At 45.2% G+C, this 23,734-nt stretch overlaps 1 protein-coding gene across 1 annotated transcript in view; it reads left to right on the forward strand.

Annotated features, from left to right (window-relative positions):
- Positions 1-23,734, forward strand: part of LOC148521559 (peroxisomal N(1)-acetyl-spermine/spermidine oxidase-like) — a 57,178-nt gene that overhangs the window by 8,667 nt on the left and 24,777 nt on the right. The window contains exons 2-3 of the mRNA XM_088474971.1: positions 6,188-6,671; positions 7,659-7,852. Of these exons, the coding sequence (XP_088331097.1) occupies positions 6,188-6,671; positions 7,659-7,852 (678 nt within the window). The remainder of the gene's footprint in view (positions 1-6,187; positions 6,672-7,658; positions 7,853-23,734) is intronic.

The following is a 23,734-nucleotide window of genomic DNA, read 5'->3' on the forward strand; positions in this document are numbered from 1 at the left end:
AGGCACACATGGGGAGTGTAGTGGCAGAGACACATAGGGGTAGAAGCACACATGGGGAGTGTAGTGTCAAGCAGAGACACATGGGGGTAGAAGGGGGGCAGAGGCACACATGGGGAGTATAGTGGCAGAGACACACATGGGGGTATAAGGGGCAGAGGCACACATGGGGAGTGTAGTGTCAGGCAGAGACACATAAGGGTAGAAGGGGGCAGAGGCACACATGGGGAGTGTAGTGTCAGGCAGATACACAGAGGGGTAGAAGGGGCAGAGGCACACATGGGGAGTGTAGTGGCAGAGACACATAGGGGTAGAAGGGGGCAGAGGCGCACATGGGGATTGTAGTGGCAGAGACACATAGGGGTAGAAGCACACATGGGGAGTGTAGTGTCAGGCAGAGACACATGAGGGTAGAAGACGGCAGAGGCACACATGGGGAGTGTAGTGGCAGAGACACATAGGGGTATAAGGGGCAGAGGCACACATAGAGAGTGTAGTGTCAGGCAGAGACACATAGGGGTATAAGGGGCAGAGGCACACATGGGGAGTGTAGTGTCAGGCAGAGACACATAGCGGTAGAAGGGGGCAGAGGCACACATGGGGAGTGTAGTGTCATGCAGAGACACATAGGGGTATAAGGGGCAGAGGCACACATGGGGAGTGTAGTGTCAGGCAGAGACACATAGGGGTATAAGGGGCAGAGTTACACATGGGGAGTGTAGTAGCAGAGACACATAGGGGTAGAAGGGGGCAGAGGCACACATGGGGAGTGTAGTGTGAGGCAGACACACATGGGGTAGAAGGGGGCAGAGGGACACATGGGGAGTGTAGTATCAGGCAGAGACACTTAGGGGTATAAGGGGCAGAGGCACACATGGGGAGTGTAGTGGCAGAGACACATGGGGTAGAAGGGGCAGAGGCACACATGGGGAGTGTAGTGGCAGGCAGAGACACATAGGGGTAGAAGGGGGCAGAGGCACACATGGGGAGTGTAGTATCAGGCAGAGATACATAGGGGTAGAAAGGGGCAGAGGCACACATGGGGAGTGTAGTGGCAGAGACACATAGGGGTAGAAGGGGCAGAGACACATAGGGATAGAAGGGGCAGAGGCACACATGGGGAGTGTAGTGTCAGGCAGAGACACATGGGGGTAGAAGGGGGCAGAGGCACACATGGGGATTGTAGTGGCAGAGACACATAGGGTTAGAAGGGGGCAGAGGCACACATGGGGAGTGTAGTGGCAGAGACACATAGGGGTAGAAGCACACATGGGGAGTGTAGTGTCAGGCAGAGACACATGGGGTAGAAGGGGGCAGAAGCACACATGGGGAGTGTAGTGTCAGGCAGAGACACATGGCGGTAGAAGGGGCAGAGGCACACATGGGGAGTGTAGTGGCAGAGACACATAAGGGGGTATAAGGGGCAGAGGCACACATGGGGAGTGTAGTGTCAGGCAGAGACACATAGGGGTAGAAGGGGGCAGAGGCACACATGGGGAGTGTAGTGTCAGGCAGAGACACATAGGGGTAGAAGGGGCAGAGGCACACATGGGGAGTGTAGTGTCAGGCAGAGACACATGGGGGTAGAAGGGGGCAGAGGCACACATGGGGAGTGTAGTGTCAGGCAGAGACACATGGGCAGAGGCACACATGGGGAATGTAGAGACACATAAGGGGCAGAGGCACACATGGGGAGTGTAGTATCAGACAGAGACACATAAGGGGCAGAGGCACACATGGGGAGTGTAGTGTCAGGCAGAGACACATAGGGGTAGAAGGGGGTAGAGGAACACATGGGGAGTGTGGTGTCAGGCAGAGACACATAAGGGTAGAAGGGGGCAGAGGCACACATGGGCAGTGTAGTGCCAGGCGGAGACACACATGAGGGTAGAAGGGGGCAGAGGGACTCATGGTGATGTAGTGTCAGGCAGAGACACATAGGGATAGAAGGGGCAGAGGCACACATGGAGAGTCTAGTGTCAGGCAGAGACACATAGGGGTAGAAGGGGATAGAGGGACACATGGGGAGTGTAGTGTCAGGCAGAGACACATAAGGGTAGAAGGGGGCAGAGGCACACATGGGCAGTGTAGTGTCAGGCAGAGACACATGGGCAGAGGCACACATGGGGAGTGTAGAGACACATAAGGGGCAGAGGCACACATGGGGAGTGTAGTGTCAGACAGAGATACATAGGGATAGAAGGGGGCAGAGGCACACATGGGGAGTGTAGTGTCAGGCAGAGACACATAGGGGTAGAAGGGGGCAGAGGCACACATGGGGAGTGTAGTATCAGGCAGAGATACATAGGGGTAGAAAGGGGCAGAGGCACACATGGGGAGTGTAGTGGCAGAGACACATAGGGGTAGAAGGGGGCAGAGACACATAGGGATAGAAGGGGCAGAGGCACACATGGGGAGTGTAGTGTCAGGCAGAGACACATGGGGGTAGAAGGGGGCAGAGGCACACATGGGGATTGTAGTGGCAGAGACACATAGGGTTAGAAGGGGGCAGAGGCACACATGGGGAGTGTAGTGGCAGAGACACATAGGGGTAGAAGCACACATGGGGAGTGTAGTGTCAGGCAGAGACACATGGGGTAGAAGGGGGCAGAAGCACACATGGGGAGTGTAGTGTCAGGCAGAGACACATGGCGGTAGAAGGGGCAGAGGCACACATGGGGAGTGTAGTGGCAGAGACACATAAGGGGGTATAAGGGGCAGAGGCACACATGGGGAGTGTAGTGTCAGGCAGAGACACATAGGGGTAGAAGGGGGCAGAGGCACACATGGGGAGTGTAGTGTCAGGCAGAGACACATAGGGGTAGAAGGGGCAGAGGCACACATGGGGAGTGTAGTGTCAGGCAGAGACACATGGGGGTAGAAGGGGGCAGAGGCACACATGGGGAGTGTAGTGTCAGGCAGAGACACATGGGCAGAGGCACACATGGGGAATGTAGAGACACATAAGGGGCAGAGGCACACATGGGGAGTGTAGTATCAGACAGAGACACATAAGGGGCAGAGGCACACATGGGGAGTGTAGTGTCAGGCAGAGACACATAGGGGTAGAAGGGGGTAGAGGAACACATGGGGAGTGTGGTGTCAGGCAGAGACACATAAGGGTAGAAGGGGGCAGAGGCACACATGGGCAGTGTAGTGCCAGGCGGAGACACACATGAGGGTAGAAGGGGGCAGAGGGACTCATGGTGATGTAGTGTCAGGCAGAGACACATAGGGATAGAAGGGGCAGAGGCACACATGGAGAGTCTAGTGTCAGGCAGAGACACATAGGGGTAGAAGGGGATAGAGGGACACATGGGGAGTGTAGTGTCAGGCAGAGACACATAAGGGTAGAAGGGGGCAGAGGCACACATGGGCAGTGTAGTGTCAGGCAGAGACACATGGGCAGAGGCACACATGGGGAGTGTAGAGACACATAAGGGGCAGAGGCACACATGGGGAGTGTAGTGTCAGACAGAGATACATAGGGATAGAAGGGGGCAGAGGCACACATGGGGAGTGTAGTGTCAGGCAGAGACACATAGGGGTAGAAGGGGGTAGAGGGACACATGGGGAGTGTAGTGTCAGGCAGAGACACACATGGGGGTATAAGGGGGCAAAGGCACACATAGGAAATGTGAAAGGGGCAATGGCACACATGGTATGTGGAATGGGAGGCATAAGCAGAGCACTCATGGGGTGGGGAGGGAATGGGAAGAGGGACAGGGACAGGCAGACATCAAGGTGGTAGGGAGGGAACATAGAGCTACAAATACAGGAAATGAGAAGGTAGTACTTACCATGGTGTGTCTGCAACATTCTTCTTCCTGGGCTGTGTGTGCCTGACAAGACACCTGACCTCCACGGAGTCCAGGCTCCAACATCAATCACAGCTCTGCTGGGGAATCCATCATCTAACAGCATTAGTTGGTGTGCTGCTAGCGCTGGCTGTGTTAATTAATGAATGACTCATCACACACAGCTTAGCTCTGTGATGAGTCATTCATATAACTTCGGCCAGCGCTACTAGCAACTTGCGCTGCTTTGTATTACTGCAAAGATTTATCAATTGACTGCCTGCTGCCGGGCCTCAGCTGTCTGGCCCGATACAGGAGTACTGGCTGTCCCCCCCATTAATATGTAAAAGTCGGAGCAGGACACAAGAACAGGAGGAGAGTGTCACCTCCACACCCACAAATGCGCTTAATCATAGAAACTCAGGTAATCAGCTCTTATCTGCCATGTCACAGGTTGTGTTTGAAAAATGACAGGAGCTGATTGGTTGGTACTTTATCTTTCTTCACTTTATCTCCATCAAACGCAGCTCAGATAAGTAATGCACAGGAGGCATGATGCTTCTTGCTACATTACCATATCTGCAAGGATTGCAATTGCAAAGCTGCCTGCGTGCATACATCATATATCTATAGCCTGCGTGCAGCTTTGCAATTACGATTCTTGCTGAATGAGGCCCACAGTCCCGATTGCAATGGATAGTTCACGCATGCGTAGTACGCAACAATCAGCCGATTGCGTGCATATTAGCAACTGCGTTCCTTGCTGAATCAGGCCCTTAGATGCATGCACCATAAAAGAACACTGCTCCACTGCTGCCAACACTGCTCCACTGCTGCCAACACTGCTTCACATCTGCCAACACTGTAGTGCGTACGACTCAGAATCAGGCCCTAATCGAGCTGCTCCTTTGTAGGGATGGCATTGATTGGTTAACCATCGATAGTGCTATCGGTGCTTAACACTGATGGCATGAAACCATTGATGGGGAACCATCGATGGGGAATATCAGGCAACAGGCCAATCAGGGAAGGGGATGGACAGGGAAGGAGCCGGTCTAAAAAAAAAAAACATCACCGCCTGACAGCCATACACAACAGTCCCCACAGTATATATACCCTTAACAAATACAACAGTCCCCACAGTATATTAACCCTTTATGCACACATAACAGTGCCCACAGTACAGTGATGCGGTATGTTATGTCAACACCAGAATGTCAACAAAAGTATGTATTTTTACACACAACAGTCCCCATAATATATTAACTCTTTTACACAAACACACACACACACAATGTCTCCAAGTTAACCCTTTATGTACAAACACAAAACACTCTACAATATATTACTGCTTTATACACACAAATCAGTATCCCACAGTATAGTAACCCTTTATGCACACACCAGTGCCCCACAGTATATTATAACTAACAAACACAGAATATTCATTATAACCGCCCGCTAAGCTCCTAAACACACGTACCTTATCTTTAGAATGCCGTAGGAATCTCCTCTGTCTACCTAATGGAAGGGATTAGGGAATTGAAGTCTCTTTTGGAAATGATGGAGAATTGAAGACTCTGTGGGTGCTGACAAGGGGGGGTAGTGCATACTTACCTACCCTCCCGGTTTGGTCGGGAGCCTCCCGAAAATCGGGTGCCGCTCCCGGTCCCCCGGAAAGGTAGGTAAGTCTCCCGGTCCCCGGCGATCCATCTGGCTCCCCCCGCGAATACAGTATTTTCCCTGGCAGCGGTTCGCATCATCATGGCCCCGCCCCCTGCTTTACACTGCCATTTATCTTGGCATTGTGAAGAGGAGGCGGGGCCGCGATGACGCGATCGAGTTGTCAAACCCATGCTCCGCCCCCATTGACTAGTCATGGTCCGGGTCACGCCCCCTTTTGATGGAACACGCCCCCCTGCTGAGAATGCCCGACAGCTCCCTCACTGAAGGAGGGAGCTACAAGTCGGCAACTCTGGCGTAGTGTTGGATGGGAGGGCAAAGACTTGGAGGAGGATGAGAGAGGAGGAAAATGGAGGCACCTACAGTAAAGTGGCTACTTCCAGTGGAGGAGTCAGCCACCAGAAGGAGCAATAATGCCTAGACCTGACGTTTTCACCCCCTCCTATATGGACAAAAAGGTCCCTCTTTCTTCCAGGCGATCTCAGATGTTCTGTTACATCACCCACATCTGATAGCATGAATATAACATTGCGATATAGAGGGAAATGTGATTAACAAGTAAAATTGAGAAAAGTAATTTACTGTACTACACTTGTTAATTAACTTGTAAATGTAATTGATCTTAAATATCTTTAATAAATAGTTTAGACCATGGTTATTGTAATTATTGTAATGCAAGAAATAGTAAAAGTCATTATTTTATCTCACAGCAAAAGGCCTGGCTGAGATCGGTGCACAGTGGATCCATGGACCATCTCCAGAGAATCCCATCTTCCAGCTGTCAGCCCAGTTTGGTCTTTTAGGCCCGGATGCCATGCTCGAGGAGAACCAGAAAGTAAATGTAGGATATCATCACTCTGCCAATTCAGTTATTTACAGTAGCTCTGGAAAACAGATTAGCCCAGAAGTGTCCCTGAGCATCATGGATTTATACTCATCTTGGCTGGACAAAGCACAAAATGTCTCAAAAAGTGACTGTGATCCAGATGCCAGTGTGGGAGGTTTCATACGACAAGAGATTGCCCGTAGCTCACAAGATTGGGATAAAGCATTGGTTGGAACTAATATGGCTTTATTGAAGGGTCTGCTCGATAAGGAGAGTTGCATCAGTGGAGCCCACAGTATGGACCATGTGGCACTTTGTTCCTTTGGGGAGTATATATCGTTTCCAGGGCTGGATTGCACCTTTCCTAAGTAAGTATCTTAAATAATAAAAGAACACAATGATTAGCAACAAATGAGGGAGAAAGTCTACACGATTTGTTGTGTAATAAGCTTTCCTGCCATTGTATTGGGTTACAGATGTGCTTGGGACTAAGGGTCGGGTGCAATGCCGATGTTCATGGAACTGAGCGATTTTTTTGCTACTGTGCATGCGCAAAAAAACCTGAAAAACTTGCATGTTTTACGCTGTGAGTACGCACAAGGGCACTGTTGCAATTGAGATGTGCTATATCAGAAATGTGCTGAGCGTTCCAGAGCCATGACACACAAAAATGGTCCATCTTATGGGCGTTATGGGAGTATCGCAAGCATGCCTCTGAAGTGGTACACAAATGCTCTATCATTCACATTGGAGGCCATACTCAGATGGAAAATCTGCACCTACTGTAGGCCTGGTGCAAGCTTCGATGGTGCAACTGATGGTGGCGTCTAAATACTCAACAAGCTGTATTACAGCGTTTATAGACACTGTCAGTGTGTGTCTCAGTCCTTGCGCATTCATCCGCTCAGATGTCGCAGATGTGCAACTGCCAAAAGGCGCAGACACAGCTACATCTGACTCAGAATCAGGCCCTAATTGTCAGTGTTACATTGTTGTCTGTGAAACAGCATTTTACAACATTTGCTATATAAAGGCACATTGAAATGTGCGCATGTTGAAACAGCGTTTAGGGAAAGACATATTTCTCTTGCATTACAATATTGAGCAGTTTATTATGTATTTTCCTTGTCTTCCACTGTGTCTGTCATTGATGATGGCATCAATTGCACTTCCTGTAGAGTAATGTGAGAGATACTTTGAAGTATTATTCTGTTACTGCTCTCTCCAATTTGTTTGCTTTATATTTTATTATATACAATGTCTCTAAAATTTCTGTCAAAATTAGCTGCATTTCTTACTGCTTTATTGTCTCTCTCCCTGTAGTTCTGTGTCTTACAGTTCTTTTCTACTTGTAGGGGCTATGAAAGTCTTGTGGACCACATTAAAGCCCAGCTACCCAATGACACTGTGTTACTGAACAAAGCAGTGAGGAGCATTCACTGGAATGGATCCTTCCAAGGCAGCGACTCTCATGTGTATCCTGTGCAGGTGCAGTGTGAGGATGGAAACACCTTTGTGGCCGATCACGTCATTGTCACTGTACCATTAGGTAATATTATGGTCCCATAGGTAACAGTAAGGCATGTGATATTTGGTGTTCTGTACCAACAGTAATTCCAAATTAAATATAACCTGCTCATAGTACCACTCGTATACACACCAGCTTTGTTCTTATTTTGATAGTAACATTTAGATAAAAATTTTTGTTGAGGGTGAGAAAGTTTATATGACAGCATACATTATTCTGGTATTTCGAGGTTAGTATGACAATCATTTTGTGTTAAAGGTAAACTTTGTCATATGTAACACAATTTCATGTAAATGTAACATCTCAATTATCTATCTATTTCCCACTGTTGAATACCACAACGTTATGAGATCAGGGCCTAGGGGTTACAAAAATTGGTGGAGAAAATGTCTAGGTGTAAACTATAGTGAGTCAAAATATAGTCCAAACCGTTTTCATTCCATAACTTTGCTCTGATACCCACAGAGACATAACTTCTCCATCCATACCTCCCGCACATCTCTCTCTCTCTCTCTCTCTCTCTCTCTCTATATATATATTTATATATATATATATATATATATATATATATATATACAGTCCCCGATTTAGGAGTCTGCCTGTTTGTTCGGGCTAATTTCTTGAACCACTGGACTGATTTTGATGGGGTTTTCACTATTCTATACAGCATTGGTCAAGGGGGTGTATGAACCATTCATCTGTGAACATAGGGAGCCGAAAGCCGAACAGTCACGATTTTAGTGAAGCAAGTCACAGAAAAACATCTTGCACCAAGCTGTATGTCTGTTTAGGAGCTGAACATTGTGCTGAAACAGCAAGAGAACATCTGAAACTGAGCCAATCAGAGATAGCAATGTGCCTTGTTGCTTAGCAGCAGCCTAAAGAGGGGAAGAGAGTCAGGGATTGAGCAGGGTCACGTCTGAGGCAGACAGAGAGTGAGAGACAGCCTTCAACAAACCAATGAAGATGCCCTGATGCAGATACAGTAGCCAGGAAGGGGCCAGGGGAGGCATAGCTATCAGGAATTTAATAAAAACAAACAACCATTGGAACACCATTGAATGATTTCCATTTGATGGTGGCAAACATCGGATCACCACCTTAAAATGGTAAAAACACTACCATCAGATCCAAAACATTGATGGTTAGTGACTGTCCGATATCCAACTCTATGCTGAACCTGCAGGCAGACTCTGGCCACCACTCCTCCACCGTGAAGTGCTCCCTCTGCAGCGTGATGTCCCCACAGTGAGAAAACTCAGGAAATACAGAAGATAGTATTCTGGGGTTTTTTTTGCAGAAAATAACTTATCCCAGAAAATTTGGGGTACTTGAATATGGGGGTCAGCATATTTTAAAGTTGCTAAAGTGAAGTTGAAAAAAAATCGTGAAAAATCCACCTGCTGCAAGCACCTGCAATGAAACAACACTTGGGGCATACCTGGGGACCCTCCCAGAGTCAAGTTCGCTAGTTTTTAACTTTGTCCACCAACTTTTTTTTTTTCACCCCCAAATTCAAAGTGATTTTTTTGGGGTGTCCTTAAGTTTTTTTTTTTTACATTTTTGACACAGTTTACCTTTGGGGGACTGTCTGAAGGCTGCACGGGGGTTCCCGCAACGTTGCACCCCGAAACCCCAATTCTGCACTTTTTTCCGCCTGGTATTCATAGGCGAAACCTTTCCGCCTATTATATTGCATTGACTTTCTGCCTAGGTGGATAGTCTTCCAAATTGAATACGGAGTAAAATCAAAACAGGTGAAAATGACGTCAGCGGCGAAAAGTTTTCGCCAAAAACACGCGAATAATGGCTTTTTGCTCCAAATTGAATACAGCCGTCAATCAGAAAAGTACTTTCAATAAGAAATTATGATTATATTAAAATATTATTTTCAGAATATGATTTACTAAATATTAAATATCAGTGAGTCCACAATTGACCCCTACTTACTAGTGAATGAGGCGAATATATAATAAGTAATAAAAAGATACTCTTTAGTCAGAGAGAAAGCACATTTTCCCCAGTGGGATACGTAAGGAGTAAGTATCTCTCAGTCACAGACACTTCCTAGCTATTTAATTCAACGATATCCAACGATATAAAAAATGGATGAGACACAAAATATGAACCTTGTTTGAGAGTATGCAATCATACCCTTAAAGCGATAGATATGTCATGTTTTAGCTGAACAAATATTTGATTAATAAAAAATATAACAAAATTCATGCGACATTCCACAGTGTATTTAAAAACAGATACTGTACGTGTAGTCATCATAACAAATGACCGGAAATAGCAAATAATGGTGCCATTCACAATCATATAACCATTGAATGAATGAGTCGCAAGATGTGAGATGCAAGGGGCTATGGTGAAATATAGGATGCTGTGGTGAATTGCAGGGGGCAATAGTGAGAAGCAGAAGGCTAAGATGCATTGCAGGGAGCGGGAGTAAGAAGCAGGGGGGCTGTGGTGAGATGCAAGGGACTGTGGTGACATAGCATAGGTTAGTAGTTAGTATGAGATGCTGAGGGTTGTGGCGAGATTAAATTGCTCCCGTGCGAAGCTGGGGCGGCTCGCTTGTTTTCAGTGATGTAACTATAGGGAGTGTGCTTGCTATGGGGCCCGGAGGCTTAGGGAGCCTGCCGTCCCAGCAAGCAATCCACTGCACTGTTGAAGCCGGATAATTGGCTGAGACAGGATCGGTTTAAAATTAGATCTGCGCAACGCCATTTTGCGAATGGCGATGAGACGCCATTTTGTGACTGGCTGCCCCGCGCCATTTTAGTGAAACTCGCCACTATAACTACATACGGCGATGCTATTATTTAGCGTTGTGCGATTCCCACGCAATAGAAAGAAGTTAAGAGTCCTCAACACATAAATACAGACAGTCGCTAAAACATATAAACTAATTATCCCTGCAAGACATGCACCATAATGTACTCCACAAAACACATAGTCGCTGAACGCTAACTAGCGTCTTTTCCCATTTCCCCAATACTTACTCACTGCACACTTACATGAAAGGTTCCCTAGTATTATAGTGTAATATTCAAGGTTTATTCAGTGATTATTAATGTTGTGTAATAAAGGTTATTTGATATCTAAGGTTTAGTACATGGTAAGCAGACCATGTCTGGTGTTGTACTGATCCACTGTGTCTCCACAGATTTCCGGTACCATCAGTGAGAAGATCGGAACAGACATCTGCAAACTATGGACTATAGAGAGTTAAAACATTAAAATGTACTCTGTAATGTTTGCAGCTTAGATTTGCATGCAGCGGGAAAAAGGATACAAAGGGCGGTTGGATGCTGTTTGTGTCCATTTGAAATTGTCCTATAAACGATCCTGTAACAGAAACACCTCTAAGAAGAACAAATGGAATCATGCCAAATTTGTCTATTGTATTTCCAATCCCTGAAAGAGTATATATGTGTGCTCTCTGACCCCAGTCGAGAGTCTTCTTGCTGTGCTGTTGACGGAGGTTTCTAATGCTGATGCCGTTATCTGGGCCCACACCGTGTGATATATAACAACTGTACATTGGGTCTGTATGATTTATTTGCGCTAATTGTCTTTAGATCACAGCATGTAACCATCTGTTTTTATGTTGAATAATAACTTTTTGTGCTTTGGAACCACATTCAAAGTCTGAAGGCATTTATTTACTGTGCGACTCATTACGCTAAATTGCGACAATTCTAGAAGATATAGGCAGGATTTAGAAGGTATAGGCAGGATCGCATAGAGGTTTAAATTAGGTATCAATAGTTGGGGGCTCGTAGTCTGAATCACGCAACCGGTCACTCGGTAACACTCGGTAGCGATCTCTCAGCAAAAGGGTGGAGGCGCCTAACAGGAGAACGCATTGTGCCTTCGAAATCTGTTACCACTGTTGTTGCTGAGAGTGCGCTACCTGTTATTGTGACTTTAGGAGCGCTGATTGAGAATCCAGGGACGAGGGAGGAAAAAGTTTATTTTCCTTCATCGATAGTTTTTTTTTCTTGTTTTGTGTGTTAAAAAAGGGGAAATCACATTATTGTGTATGCGACCAGTTGCACTATAGTGTAAAAGTCATAATACGTGTTGTGTAGTAGTCGCTGAGATTGCATTATCAGTGTTGCCAATAGCTGGGTGAATGTGTATTTTTCTGCGCAGGAAAAAAGTGGGTAACAGTGAGTATTTGTTGGTTTAGGGTGTAACACGGTTCCTAAATGTTAAGGGTATCGTAGGACCCTTAAGTGCTAGGCGTAGGAAGCGGCCTAGTGACTCGGTAGCAGCTTACCGTTTACTATACACATAGCAGGTGTATGGGTTGTTATTTTTGTTAGGGTTCGGCTCGCAGTGTGATTACAGTATTCAGTAATCGGTTAGGCTTATTTGAGCACTGTAATTGAACCACATAGTTTTGGCTAAACTGTGATTGTGAACTGAAGAGAGGGTGGACGAAATCAACTGGAAAACAAAGGGTAAGTATTACCCCCTAGCAGTTGAAAGGTAGTCAAAAAGGGATTTTGCGTGGAAACAGCTTCTTCCATAGGTGTGTGGAGGCATCTAGATATTCTTCCATAGGGTTTGTGGATACGCCCTGTTTCCAAGATGTCCACAGGTAAGTGAAAGTGTCTTGAGTGTCTTTCACCGGTTTAAATCTTTATTGAAACACGTAGGGGTTTTCCCAGGATGGGAGCCACACAAACAGTAGAGATGTTAGACAATGATTTGCTGATAATGGAAGCACTGCTTGGGTCGGCACGCCGTATTATACATACTAAGTACAGTGCTTATGCAATTAGGTACTGTGATGTATGGTTTAAGATGACGATGAAGAGTGTTAGACCGTTTCCCAGAATTGGTAGCTTTGATAAGGATGTATCGAACAATGTCCGAGATAGCATCAGTATGGTGCGCTCTCGAGTGAAAAAGGTAAAATATAACGAGTCTTTAAAATTATTGCAGCATGAAAGGTATGTGTGGCTTAAAGGTGTGCAAGCGACGCAAACTAGTGTCGCGAGCACGTTACCGGAAAGTACACCCGCAGCGCTAAACTGTGGTGCGTGCGTGCCACGAGATAGCGCGCACGTGCAGCAAGGTATCATTGTGGAAGACATTGCCAGTGGTTCACGCGCACTACCACCGCCCTATGTGGATGGGGGTGCAGGTACAGTTGTTGAAAAAGCTCATAAAAATGTAACAAGTAATTTGTACTCTCTCTTAAATAATCATAAGGAAAATGTTTATGATGTGGATGATGAGCCTATTGTTATGTCTGCCATTTCCCATGCTGTACACATGTTAGATGCTCCACCACACCAAGCACAAGTGGTGCCGCCATCTTCATCAGTGATAGTACAGGAAGTGTTAACATCCACTGCACCTGTAGAGGAAGTTGTTAACCCTATACATAGCAGTAATAGACTGAACCCCCAGCAAGGTAATAAGGTCAAAAGTAGCAGTGCGGCCGGTCTGCATCCCATCTGGACAATAACTGTTCCGAATGGGAATGCGGATGCGAACGGTGTAGTGCCCACAAGGGAAGTAGCAATGTATTGTCCTTGGACAAGAGCGGAGCTAAATTCCATAATGAATGATTTCCCCGATCCCAAAAAGGAATTAGCCAAATGTCAAAGATTTTTAAAAAATGTAGGTAGTTCTCATGAGCCAACCAATAAAGATTGGCGAGTGGTTTTAAGGGCTTGTTTTCCACGCAATACCGACGTGATAACATTTATCACGGATTCTGTATTGGATGGAGATGTTCCCTTAACAGACGAAGTTAACCAAGGTAACATTTCCCGTATTGTAACTCAATTGGGTGTATATTTTCCAGTAGTAGTTAACTGGAGCAAAATTTTCACAATAAAACAAAAAGAGAGTGAATCTGCAGAAGATTATTGTAACAGTGCTCTGCAGGCTATCACCCAGTACACTGGGTTAGAGGATATTAAAGATAGCACTCACCACAGGGGAATGACTGTCACTGTACTTATGGATGGTCTAAAAGAGAACCTAAAGACCCGAGTTCAGACCTCACAGCCTGGCTGGAGGGGAGTCACTGTAGACACCCTCATAGAATCCGCTATTGAACATGATAAGAACATCTCTAAAAAGAAAGAGATCCAGAGCGAGAAACTAATGGCTGTTAGTATCCAAGCTCTAGAACGAATGACTGTAACATCACAGCCAGCAGACACACCTGCACCTGCGCAACTACACGTCCTCACTAATCCTGCAACACCGCAAACACAGCCTTACCCCACTTATCACACACAACCACAACATCCATACTATCCACAACCACCATATCTCCCTCAATATCCTTACCCATACCCATCACCTTTCCCTCCCGCTCAACCCACACAGCAATCCTTTCATCCACCCCACTACGCGATTGCCCCAAGGTTTCATAGACAGCCCCAGTATCTTTTCCCAAGCCTTACACGACTGTTTACAATCTTTTCAACCTGCCAATGGATCTGTTCTAATACAATATGTGGACGATTTATTGTTATGTTCTGATTTGTTTATGTCATGTTTAAATTATACTTAACTTTTGTTGCTTCATCTCTCGCAAACAGGACACAAGGATGCTTATGAAAAACTACAGCCATGCCAGTCCAGGGTTAAATATTTGGGACATTGCCTAACTCGGGGGTTATGACATCTCACAAATGACAGAATCCAAGCCATACAGAACATGACACTGCCGCAGAACCAACAGCAAATTTGTACCTTCTTGGGAATGTGTGGATACTGCAGAATGTGGATCCCAGGTTTTTCTATTTTGGCCTTGCCATTACAGGACTTAGGACCTTATTCAGAGTCGGTTGAAGCGGCCACACGGTCGTACGCCACCGATGTTCGCTATACTGTGCATGCGTAAAGTTCGCAATACGCATGCACAAACTAGCCGCTACGATCAGAAATTTCTCTCTCCTTGAACACAGCCAGGTCGGTAGTTTGAGTGACAGGATGAGGCGTTTGTGGGTGTAACAGGGGAAGGTGCTTGAAAACGGGGGAGTGGAGATCCGAACGCAGGCATGCCTAATTATGCGAACGGCATTTTATGGGAGTGCATACGTTTTATGGGAGTGCATAATTAACAAAGTAGCATCATGGCACATGTGACATGGGAGGTTTTTACACTGACATGATCGTAGAGCCTAAGAGAGGGTATGGTCAACCTTAAGCTCTACGACCAGTTCCGATGGTGCCCGATGGTCTCGATTAATCCTTATATGGCCGGAGATGACGTGTAATGCGCACGAGAAGGGGGCGTATTTTTTGTCTTCCGGCCACTTCCTCCCCTTGGTCGGCCAGCTAACGATCCCATCTTAGGGACGCAACATGCGAGTGCATCATTTGCATATCCGGCCCCTTTTCCCGTACGACCGTGCGGACGCTTCGACCGACTCTGAATGAGGTCCTTAGTCTCTTCCTCGAAGCCCAATCGTGTCATACACACGGAGGAATCAGAGCAGGCTTTCCTTAATCTTAAGGATAGTGTGACAAAAGCACCTGCATTGGGAATACCTGATTATGAAAAACCTTTTGATTTGTATTGTGCGGAAGCTGATGGGTGTGCAGCAGGGGTCCTCACACAAAACCATGGTGATGCCAGTAGGCCCGTAGCATACTACAGTGCACAATTGAACACTGTGGCAAGATCACTCCCAACGTGTTTAAGAAGTGTAGCAGCAACTGCTCTATTGGTCAGTGAGGATGTGGTACTAGGCCATGACATAATTGTCTATACTCCCCATACTGTATCTGCTTTGCTAAACTCTGCCCAAAGCAGACATGTCTCCTCAGCTAGGTTCACAAAATGGGAACTAGCCTTAATAGCACCTGCAAACATCACCATCAAAAGGTGCAGTACGTTAAACCCAGCTACGTATTTACCATATGTGCAACATGATGCACAAAGGGTATAGAGAGGTGAGCCGCTGGCAACAGGTGAGTTCTGCAGGTAAATTGATGCACATGATTGTATGGAATATCTGAATCAGACCTTTACTGCAAGACCTGACATACGGGATACACCTTTAGAAAATGTAGATGTGACATTTTACACGGATGGGAGTTTTCATAGACAGACTGACACTGGAGAGTTATGCACAGGTTATGCTGTTGTAGATGATGAAGACATCATAGAAGCCGAACCTTTAGGACCACCACACTCGGCCCAAGTGGCGGAATTGGTGGCACTAAAGAGAGTGTGTGAATTAGCAAAAGGTAAATCTGCTAATATCTATACAGACTCTAGGTATGCCTTCGGGGTAGTACACGATTTCGGTGCCTTATGGCGTCTGAGAAAATTTATGACAGCAGCAGGCACACCAATTGTACATTCCAAACATATATAAGGACTATTAACAGCAATCCAATTGCCAAAGGCAGTGGCAGTAATTAAGTGTAAAGCCTATACATGTGAAGATGATCCGGTGTCACTGGGCAACAACAGGGCAAATGAAGCTGCAAAATGGGCAGCAGGGTTAAAAATGAATGTACCAACGGAACAAATTATGTCTTTTCAAACAATTGATATGCTGAAATTAATTGAGATGCAAAATTTGTGTTCTATCCAGGAAAAGTCAGTCTGGAGGTCCAAGGGATGTGGGCAAGAGTCCTCTGGACTCTGGAGGGACGGACAAGGAAAGCCAGTAGCTCCCAAGGCATATTACCCAAGCCTGGCTGAGGCAGCGCATGGTCTGACTCAGCTGGGAAAGCAAGGTATGTGTAAATTGGTGAGAGCATACTGGTGTGCATCGGGTTTTTCTTCTCAAGTGGAAAAGAGAGCAATGTCCTGTCTGACCTACTTGAGGAAAAACATTGGGAAAACGATCCCTACCGAACCATCCCACATTCCCCTGACTGACGGACCTTTCCATGTAATACAAATTGATTTCATCCAATTACCACCCTGCAGGAATCTCAAGTATGTATTAGTGTGCACTGATGTGTTTTCCAATTGGGTTGAGGCATACCCAGCTGCTACTAGTACTGCTGCGTTTACTGCCAAGAAAATTGTTCAGGAATTTGTGTGCAGATACGGTATCCCTAAAGAGTGATAGGGGTACTCATTTCACAGGTGATGTTTTTCAAAATATGTGTAGGCTGATGGATATTAATAGTCGACTTCATACTCCCTACCGCCCACAAGCCAGTGCCAAGGTGGAGAGGATGAATGGGACTATTAAAAACAAACTAAGTAAAATCATGGCAGAGACTGGACTAGGATGGCCAGAAGCACTACCGTTGGTCCTACATAGCATAAGGACCACTCCTAGACCCCCTCTAAATCTATCCCCCTTTGAAATACTATTTGGTAGACAACCTCATTTGATTATAAGTCCACAGGAAGATTTGAAAGGTAACAACGAGGTAACTGTAAGGTATCTTATAACAATGATTAAACAATTAAAACAGCAACAGCAGAAACTGAAATTGTTGTCCCATAATATGCCTGAAACAAACTGTCATGATGTTGAACCTGGAGAATATGTTATGATCAGAAATTTCTTGTGTTTAGGTTGTTTGACTCATTGTTGGGAATGTCCGTATCAGGTGTTGCTGACGAGTACCACTTCTTTGACGGTGGCCGAGAGAGATACCTGGGTCCATTCCACTCACTGCAAGAAGGTCAACCAACCAGTGGAGAAACAAGGTGGAGACGAGGCTGATAACGTGGACCTATCAATCGCAAGCTTGTTCCGGGAGGGTTAAAAGGTTGCAGTGAGATATCTGAGTTAAAGAAATTTGCAGGTCCTTGCTGCAGCAATGGACTGGTATGCTGTGTTCATTATTATATTCTCTTCCAGAGTTTCCATCATCCTGGTTTGTTCGGGGACTTCTGGTTTCTGTGACGAGGGACCGATAGAGGAGATGGGATCTGATGGCAGAATTGATGGAGTAGAGGTGAAAGGAGGAGTGCTATGCCAATCAGGGGAGTGTTTAACTAATCTTAGTACTGTAATTGTTAAGAGATCTACTATTTTGGATACTCGGGGACAGTGTGAAGGTCTATCGTCTGAGGATTATTGTATGTGTGAGTTCAGTGGGCCCGTAATTTATGAGAGATGCATCCAACGATGTCAACCCAAGTATAATCAGTATTGGGGTGGGTATCCTTTAGAGGATTATCACACCATGATGGGCAAAATTTTTAACCAAACGGACTGTTGGGTGTGCTCTCACATGCCCCAAGGACAGCATAATGTAGGATTAGTGCCATTCCCATTAAATGTCTCTGAAATTATAGAATCACAAAGAGGGCATGCACTAGATGGAAAATTTCTTAAGTCCAAACCACCCCATTTTAAACTCCACCAGTACCAAGTAGATAAATCACTTTTATGTTTAAACATCACCAACTTCAATGAACCAGGAAGTTGGGAGGTGACTGGGAATAACCAGAAGATGACCTTCTCACTAAGAGCTGATCATGAGCCTATGAATTATGACTTGTTACGTACAATTAGGTCAGGTAGAAGACACTTCCGATATAACTATACACTGAGTAACACCAAAGAAATGATTGGTAGGGTACCAGAAGGGTATTGTGCCAAGATAATACAACGAGAAACTTGTATGAGTCAAATGGGAGAACCTGAAGTAGGATCACTTGCTAGGGAAGTGTGTGGGTTATTGATGTTTACTATCCCTTATGTTCTCCCCGATGATGTATATTTTATATGTGGAAGGAAAGCATATAAGTGGCTCTCTTTGAGTTCCGAAGGTTTGTGTTACCAGGGAAGAGTAGTCCCAGAAGTTATGACCCTTACACATGGTGAAATGCTTGGTATTCATAAAGACACACCATCACCATATCTTCACACAGTATGAACACAGAGACAAGAGAAATATGATACCTGGTGATGTGCACAAAGCCACTCAGTTAATTAGTGAGACAACTGGCTTTAAAGTTCTAGTAGCACTGGATCCCACCAGGATCGCTCGGGGTACACTAAATTTTAGATATATCCAAGACCTTGGTAAATTAATAGATAATATCACCGAGATGTATGATGACACATTCAGGTATACAGGTAGGGCGTTGCAAGCGTACAAGAAAGAATTGGTGCAACACAGACTAGTGTTAAATTATTTAACAGCTGTCACTGGAGGGTATTGCGTAACTTTGGCCACCCAATTTGGAGTAAAGTGTTGCACTTATGTCACAAATGATACCAGCGACCCCAAGGAGGCAATAGACCGGAAAATGGATGAAATTCTGCAGTTAAAATGGGAATTTCAGAAGAACATAATGCTTCAGTGGCTGAAGTAGAAGAGGAGGTAGAGGAATGGGTTTCATGGTTGAACCCAGTGAAATGGTTCTCAGGTCTAGGAGAATGGGTCCAGGAAATGATTGTGAGCATAGGTAAACTCCTGATCCTCATACTGGTTCTCATCATAGTAATTGGCTTATGTGTCAGGTGTGTTCCTACTGTGTTGAAGTGTGGAAAATGTAAAGATAAGGTAAACCGGAAGAACAAAATTATGATGGTGGTCAGTAGTGACAATATGAATGCTGAGGTAAAAGTAGAACTGCATTACAACCCTGAACTAGAAAATACCATCGTATAATGTATTATATTTAGACATGCATAAAGTGTATTATTAAAATGTTATTTTGAACACCTTAAATAATGTACATCCCTATTCCCCCTCAAGACTTTCTTTATAGGATTGATGCATCCCCACATTTCTCCCATGATCTCCCAAGATCCGCGGTGTGCATATAAAGGTAGTTTTATGTCCCCTCCTAGAGACACATTATTGATGGATTAAGAACCACCTTGTGCCATCCCATAATATAACATTAAATAATATGTCATAAGTGTAAGCCTAAAATTCTATTTTTTTAATCAGAGTATGATAGCATGTTGTTTGCTATCAAAGGGTGGACTGTCAAAGCCAGATAACTGGCTGAGACAGGATCGGTTTAAAATTAGATCTGTGCGACGCCATTTTGTGAATGGCGATGAGACGCCATTTTGTGACTGGCCGCTCCGCGCCATTTTAGTGAAACTTGCCACTATAAGTACATACGGCGATGCTATTATTTAGCGTCATGCGATTCCCACGCAATAGAAAGAAGTTAAGAGTCCTCACCACATTAATACAGACAATCGCTAAAACATATAAACTAATTATCCCTGCAAGACACGCACCATAATGTACTCCACATAACACATAGTCGCACAATGATAACTAGCGTCTTTTCCCAATTCCCCAATACTTACTCACTGCACACTTACATGAAAGGTTCCCTAGTATTATAGTGTAATATTCAAGGTTTATTCAGTGATTATTAATGTTGTGTAATAAAGGTTATTTGATATCTAAGGTTTAGTACATGGTAAGCAGACCGTGTCTGGTGTTGTACTGATCCACTGTGTCTCCACAGATTTCCGGTACCATCGGTGAGAAGATCGGAACAGACGTCTGCAAACTATGGACTATAGAGAGTTAAAACATTAAAATGTACTCTGTAATGTTAGCAGCTTAGATTTGCATGTAGCGGGAAAAAAGATACAAAGGGCAGTTGGAGGCTGTTTGTGTCCATTTGAAATTGTCCTATAAACGATCCTGTAACAGAAACACCTTTAAGAAGAACCAATGGTATCCTGCCAAATTTGTTTATTGTATTTCCAATCCCTGAAAGAGTATATATGTGCGCTCTCTGACCACAGTTGAGAGTCTTCTTGCTGTGCTGTTGACGGAGGTTTCTAATGCTGATGCCGGTATCTGGGCCCAGAGCGCGTGCGTATATAACAACTGTACCTTGGGTCTGTATGATTTATTTGCGCTAATTGTCTTTAGATCACAGCACGTAACCATCTGTGTTTATGTTGAATAATAACTTTTTGTGCTTTGGAACCACATTCAAAGTCTGAAGGCATTTATTTACTGTGCGACTCATTACGCTAAATTGTGACAATTCTAGAAGGTATAGGCAGGATCGCATAGAGGTTTAAATTAGGTATCAATAGCACCCTGCAGACTTTTTATTTAAACTCCGCTGTGCGCACGCATCTGCCCCAAGTTAACTAGCGTCTTTATATCACACCCCGCATACTTACACATTACATATTCATATAAAAGGTTTAATAAGCTTTAAGGTATAAGATTTAAGTATGTTCATTTATTATAATTGCTGTGAAATAAAGATTATTTGGTAACTAAGGTTTTATACGTGATAAGTAAGTCATGTTTGGTATTGTACTGATGCGTTCTCTTTCAACAGTATTCCGGTATCATCGGTGTGGAGATCGCTCCATGCATTCTCAACTTATGGCCCGCAGAGACTTCAAGCAACAAAATGTACATATTATGACCAACTGTTAGGATGTTGCATGAGACGGGAAACCAGAGACCACCAGTTGTTAGAGGCTGGTTTGTGTCTATTTGAATCAACCTGTTAAATGCTCTGTAACAGATGCATCCCCCTTGGGAACCAATGGCATCAGCAACAAATCTTCTCTATTGTGTTGTCTATTTCTGGGGGGTATAAATATGTGTGCTCCAACCCTGGGTTGTTAGTCTTCTTGCTGAATGCTGATTGACGAGGGTTTCTTGCTGATGCCTACATCTGGTCCAGAAGCGCTGCGTATGTATACTGTACTTGGGTCTGTATAATTCCTTTGTGCTGAATTGTATTTGGATCAATAGCGTGTAACTGACTGTACTTTTACTTGAATAATACTTTGTGCTTTGTAACCACATGTTCTAGATCTGGAGTCTTTATTTACTGTATGACTGCATACGCAAAATAGCGTCATCCTTAGAAGGTATAGGCAGGATATTAGAAGGTATAGGAAGGAGTGTATAGGGGTTCAAATTCAGTATCGTTAGTTGGGGGCTCGTAGTGAAGTCACTTACTTACTCACGTGGCACATACGGTTATCGATATCTCAGCAAAGGGTGGAGTGGCCACATGCATGGTTTACCTGCAACCGCTTTGTGCTGAGAGATCGCTATCCGTTTTCGTGTGAGCCAAGGATGCGGACTAGAATCCAGGGACAAGAGAGGAAAAAGTTTGTTTTCCTTTGTTGATAGAACCTAATGTTTAAAGGGGTGCCGCAGTATTGAGCACGCGGCTGAGTCGCAGTTTTGTGCACAGTCAAGACGCACTTTTGTGTATGCAGCTAAAGGTTGTCATACGGTTGTGTGGTAGTCGCATTATTGTGTATGCGACTGGTCGCACAATAGCGTATACGTACTTCCGGTTGTGCTGCCACATGTTTAAACAAAGTCGTTGAGGTTTACATTTTTCAATTGTTATCAATATCTGGGTTAAGGTGTATTTTTCTGCACAGGAAAAAGTGTGTAACAGTGAGTATTTGTTGGTAGGGGTAACTTGTTCCCTACAGTTAGAGGTACCGTATGACTTTTAAGGGCTAAGTGCTAGTCGCTCGGTAAGCAGCTTAAATCTTATCCAGGTGTGGAAGTTGCCTTTCTAAATCTTATCCAGGTGTGGAAGTTGCCTTTTTCAAATCTTATCCAGGTGTGTGGGCGCTGCCGGTTAAATCGTCGACAGGTAAGTGAAAGTATCTTGATTGTCTTTCACCAGTTTAAATCTTTATTGAAAAGCGTAGGATTTGTCTTAGAATGGGAGCTGCGCAAACAATAGAGATGTTAGACAATGATGTGCTGCTAATGGAAGCGCCGATTGGATCGGCCCGTCGTATTATGCATACTAAGGCCCTGATTCAGAGCCGGACGCTCTGACCAGAGCGATCGCTCTGAATCAGGGCCCACCTCCATTAAAATGGAGCATCCTCCTGGACGCTCGTATAGCTGTGGGTCACCACCCACAGCATATACGAGCGCCCAACAAGATGGTCGCGATGGTCTTGACCATCGGACTTGCGACTGAAACCCTGTGGTCGGGTTTCACAACCGCAAGGCCAGGAGTGATTTTGGCTCTATCAGAGCCAAAATCACTCCCACTGACATCACTAGTGATGTCGGTGGGGCCGGCTTCAGACAATAGGCGTTCCCATAGGAACGCCTCTGTCTGGCAGGCACGGCCCCGGCACGCCCACCAAAGGGGGTGTGCGGTCAATCAACATCGTCAGCACACCCCCTTTGGTGCGAGACCCGGAGCGATGGAAAGTCCTTCGCTCGCCAGGTCTCGCGCATGCACATGACGGAGCTCCCTCCGTCGTGCGCATGTGCCGTGGGGAACATCGACCCACTTGCGAGCGTACTGCTGCTCGCGAGTGGGTCTGAATGACCCCCTAAGTACGGTACTTATGCAATAAGGTATTGTGATGTATGGTTTAAAATGACGATGAAGAGTGTTAGACCGTTTCCCAGAATTGGTAGTTATGATAAGAATGTATTAGATAATGTTCAGGATCACATCAGTCTGATGCGCTCCCGAGAGAAAAAGGTAAAATATTATGAATGTTTAAAGTTGTGGCAGCATGAAGGGGATGCGTGGCTTAAAAATGCGCAAGCGACGCAAACTAGCGTTGCAAGCGCATTGCCAGAGAATACATCCGCGACGCTAAATTGCAATACGGGCGAGCCGCAAAATGGCGCGCACGTGCAGTAAAGTAGCATTGTGGAGAGTATTGCCAGCAGTTCACGCTCACCACCCCCACCTTATGTGGATGGAGGTGCAAGTAGTTACCAAAAATACCCATAAAAATTTAACAAGCAATTTGCACCCTCTCTTAAGCAACCATAAAGAAAATGTTCATGATGTGGATGATGAGCCTATTGTAATGTCTGCCATTTCCCATGCTGTACAAATGATAGATTCTGCATCACAACAATCATGAGTGGTGCCGCCATCCTCATCGGTAACAGCAAGCGAAGTGCTAACACCCTCTGCACTCATAGAGGAAGTTGTTAATACCATACGTAGCAGCAACAGATTAAACCCCC

Source organism: Taudactylus pleione, unplaced genomic scaffold, assembly GCF_031769625.1.
Source record: "Taudactylus pleione unplaced genomic scaffold, aTauple2 ptg000157l, whole genome shotgun sequence".
NCBI lineage: Eukaryota > Metazoa > Chordata > Amphibia > Anura > Myobatrachidae > Taudactylus > Taudactylus pleione.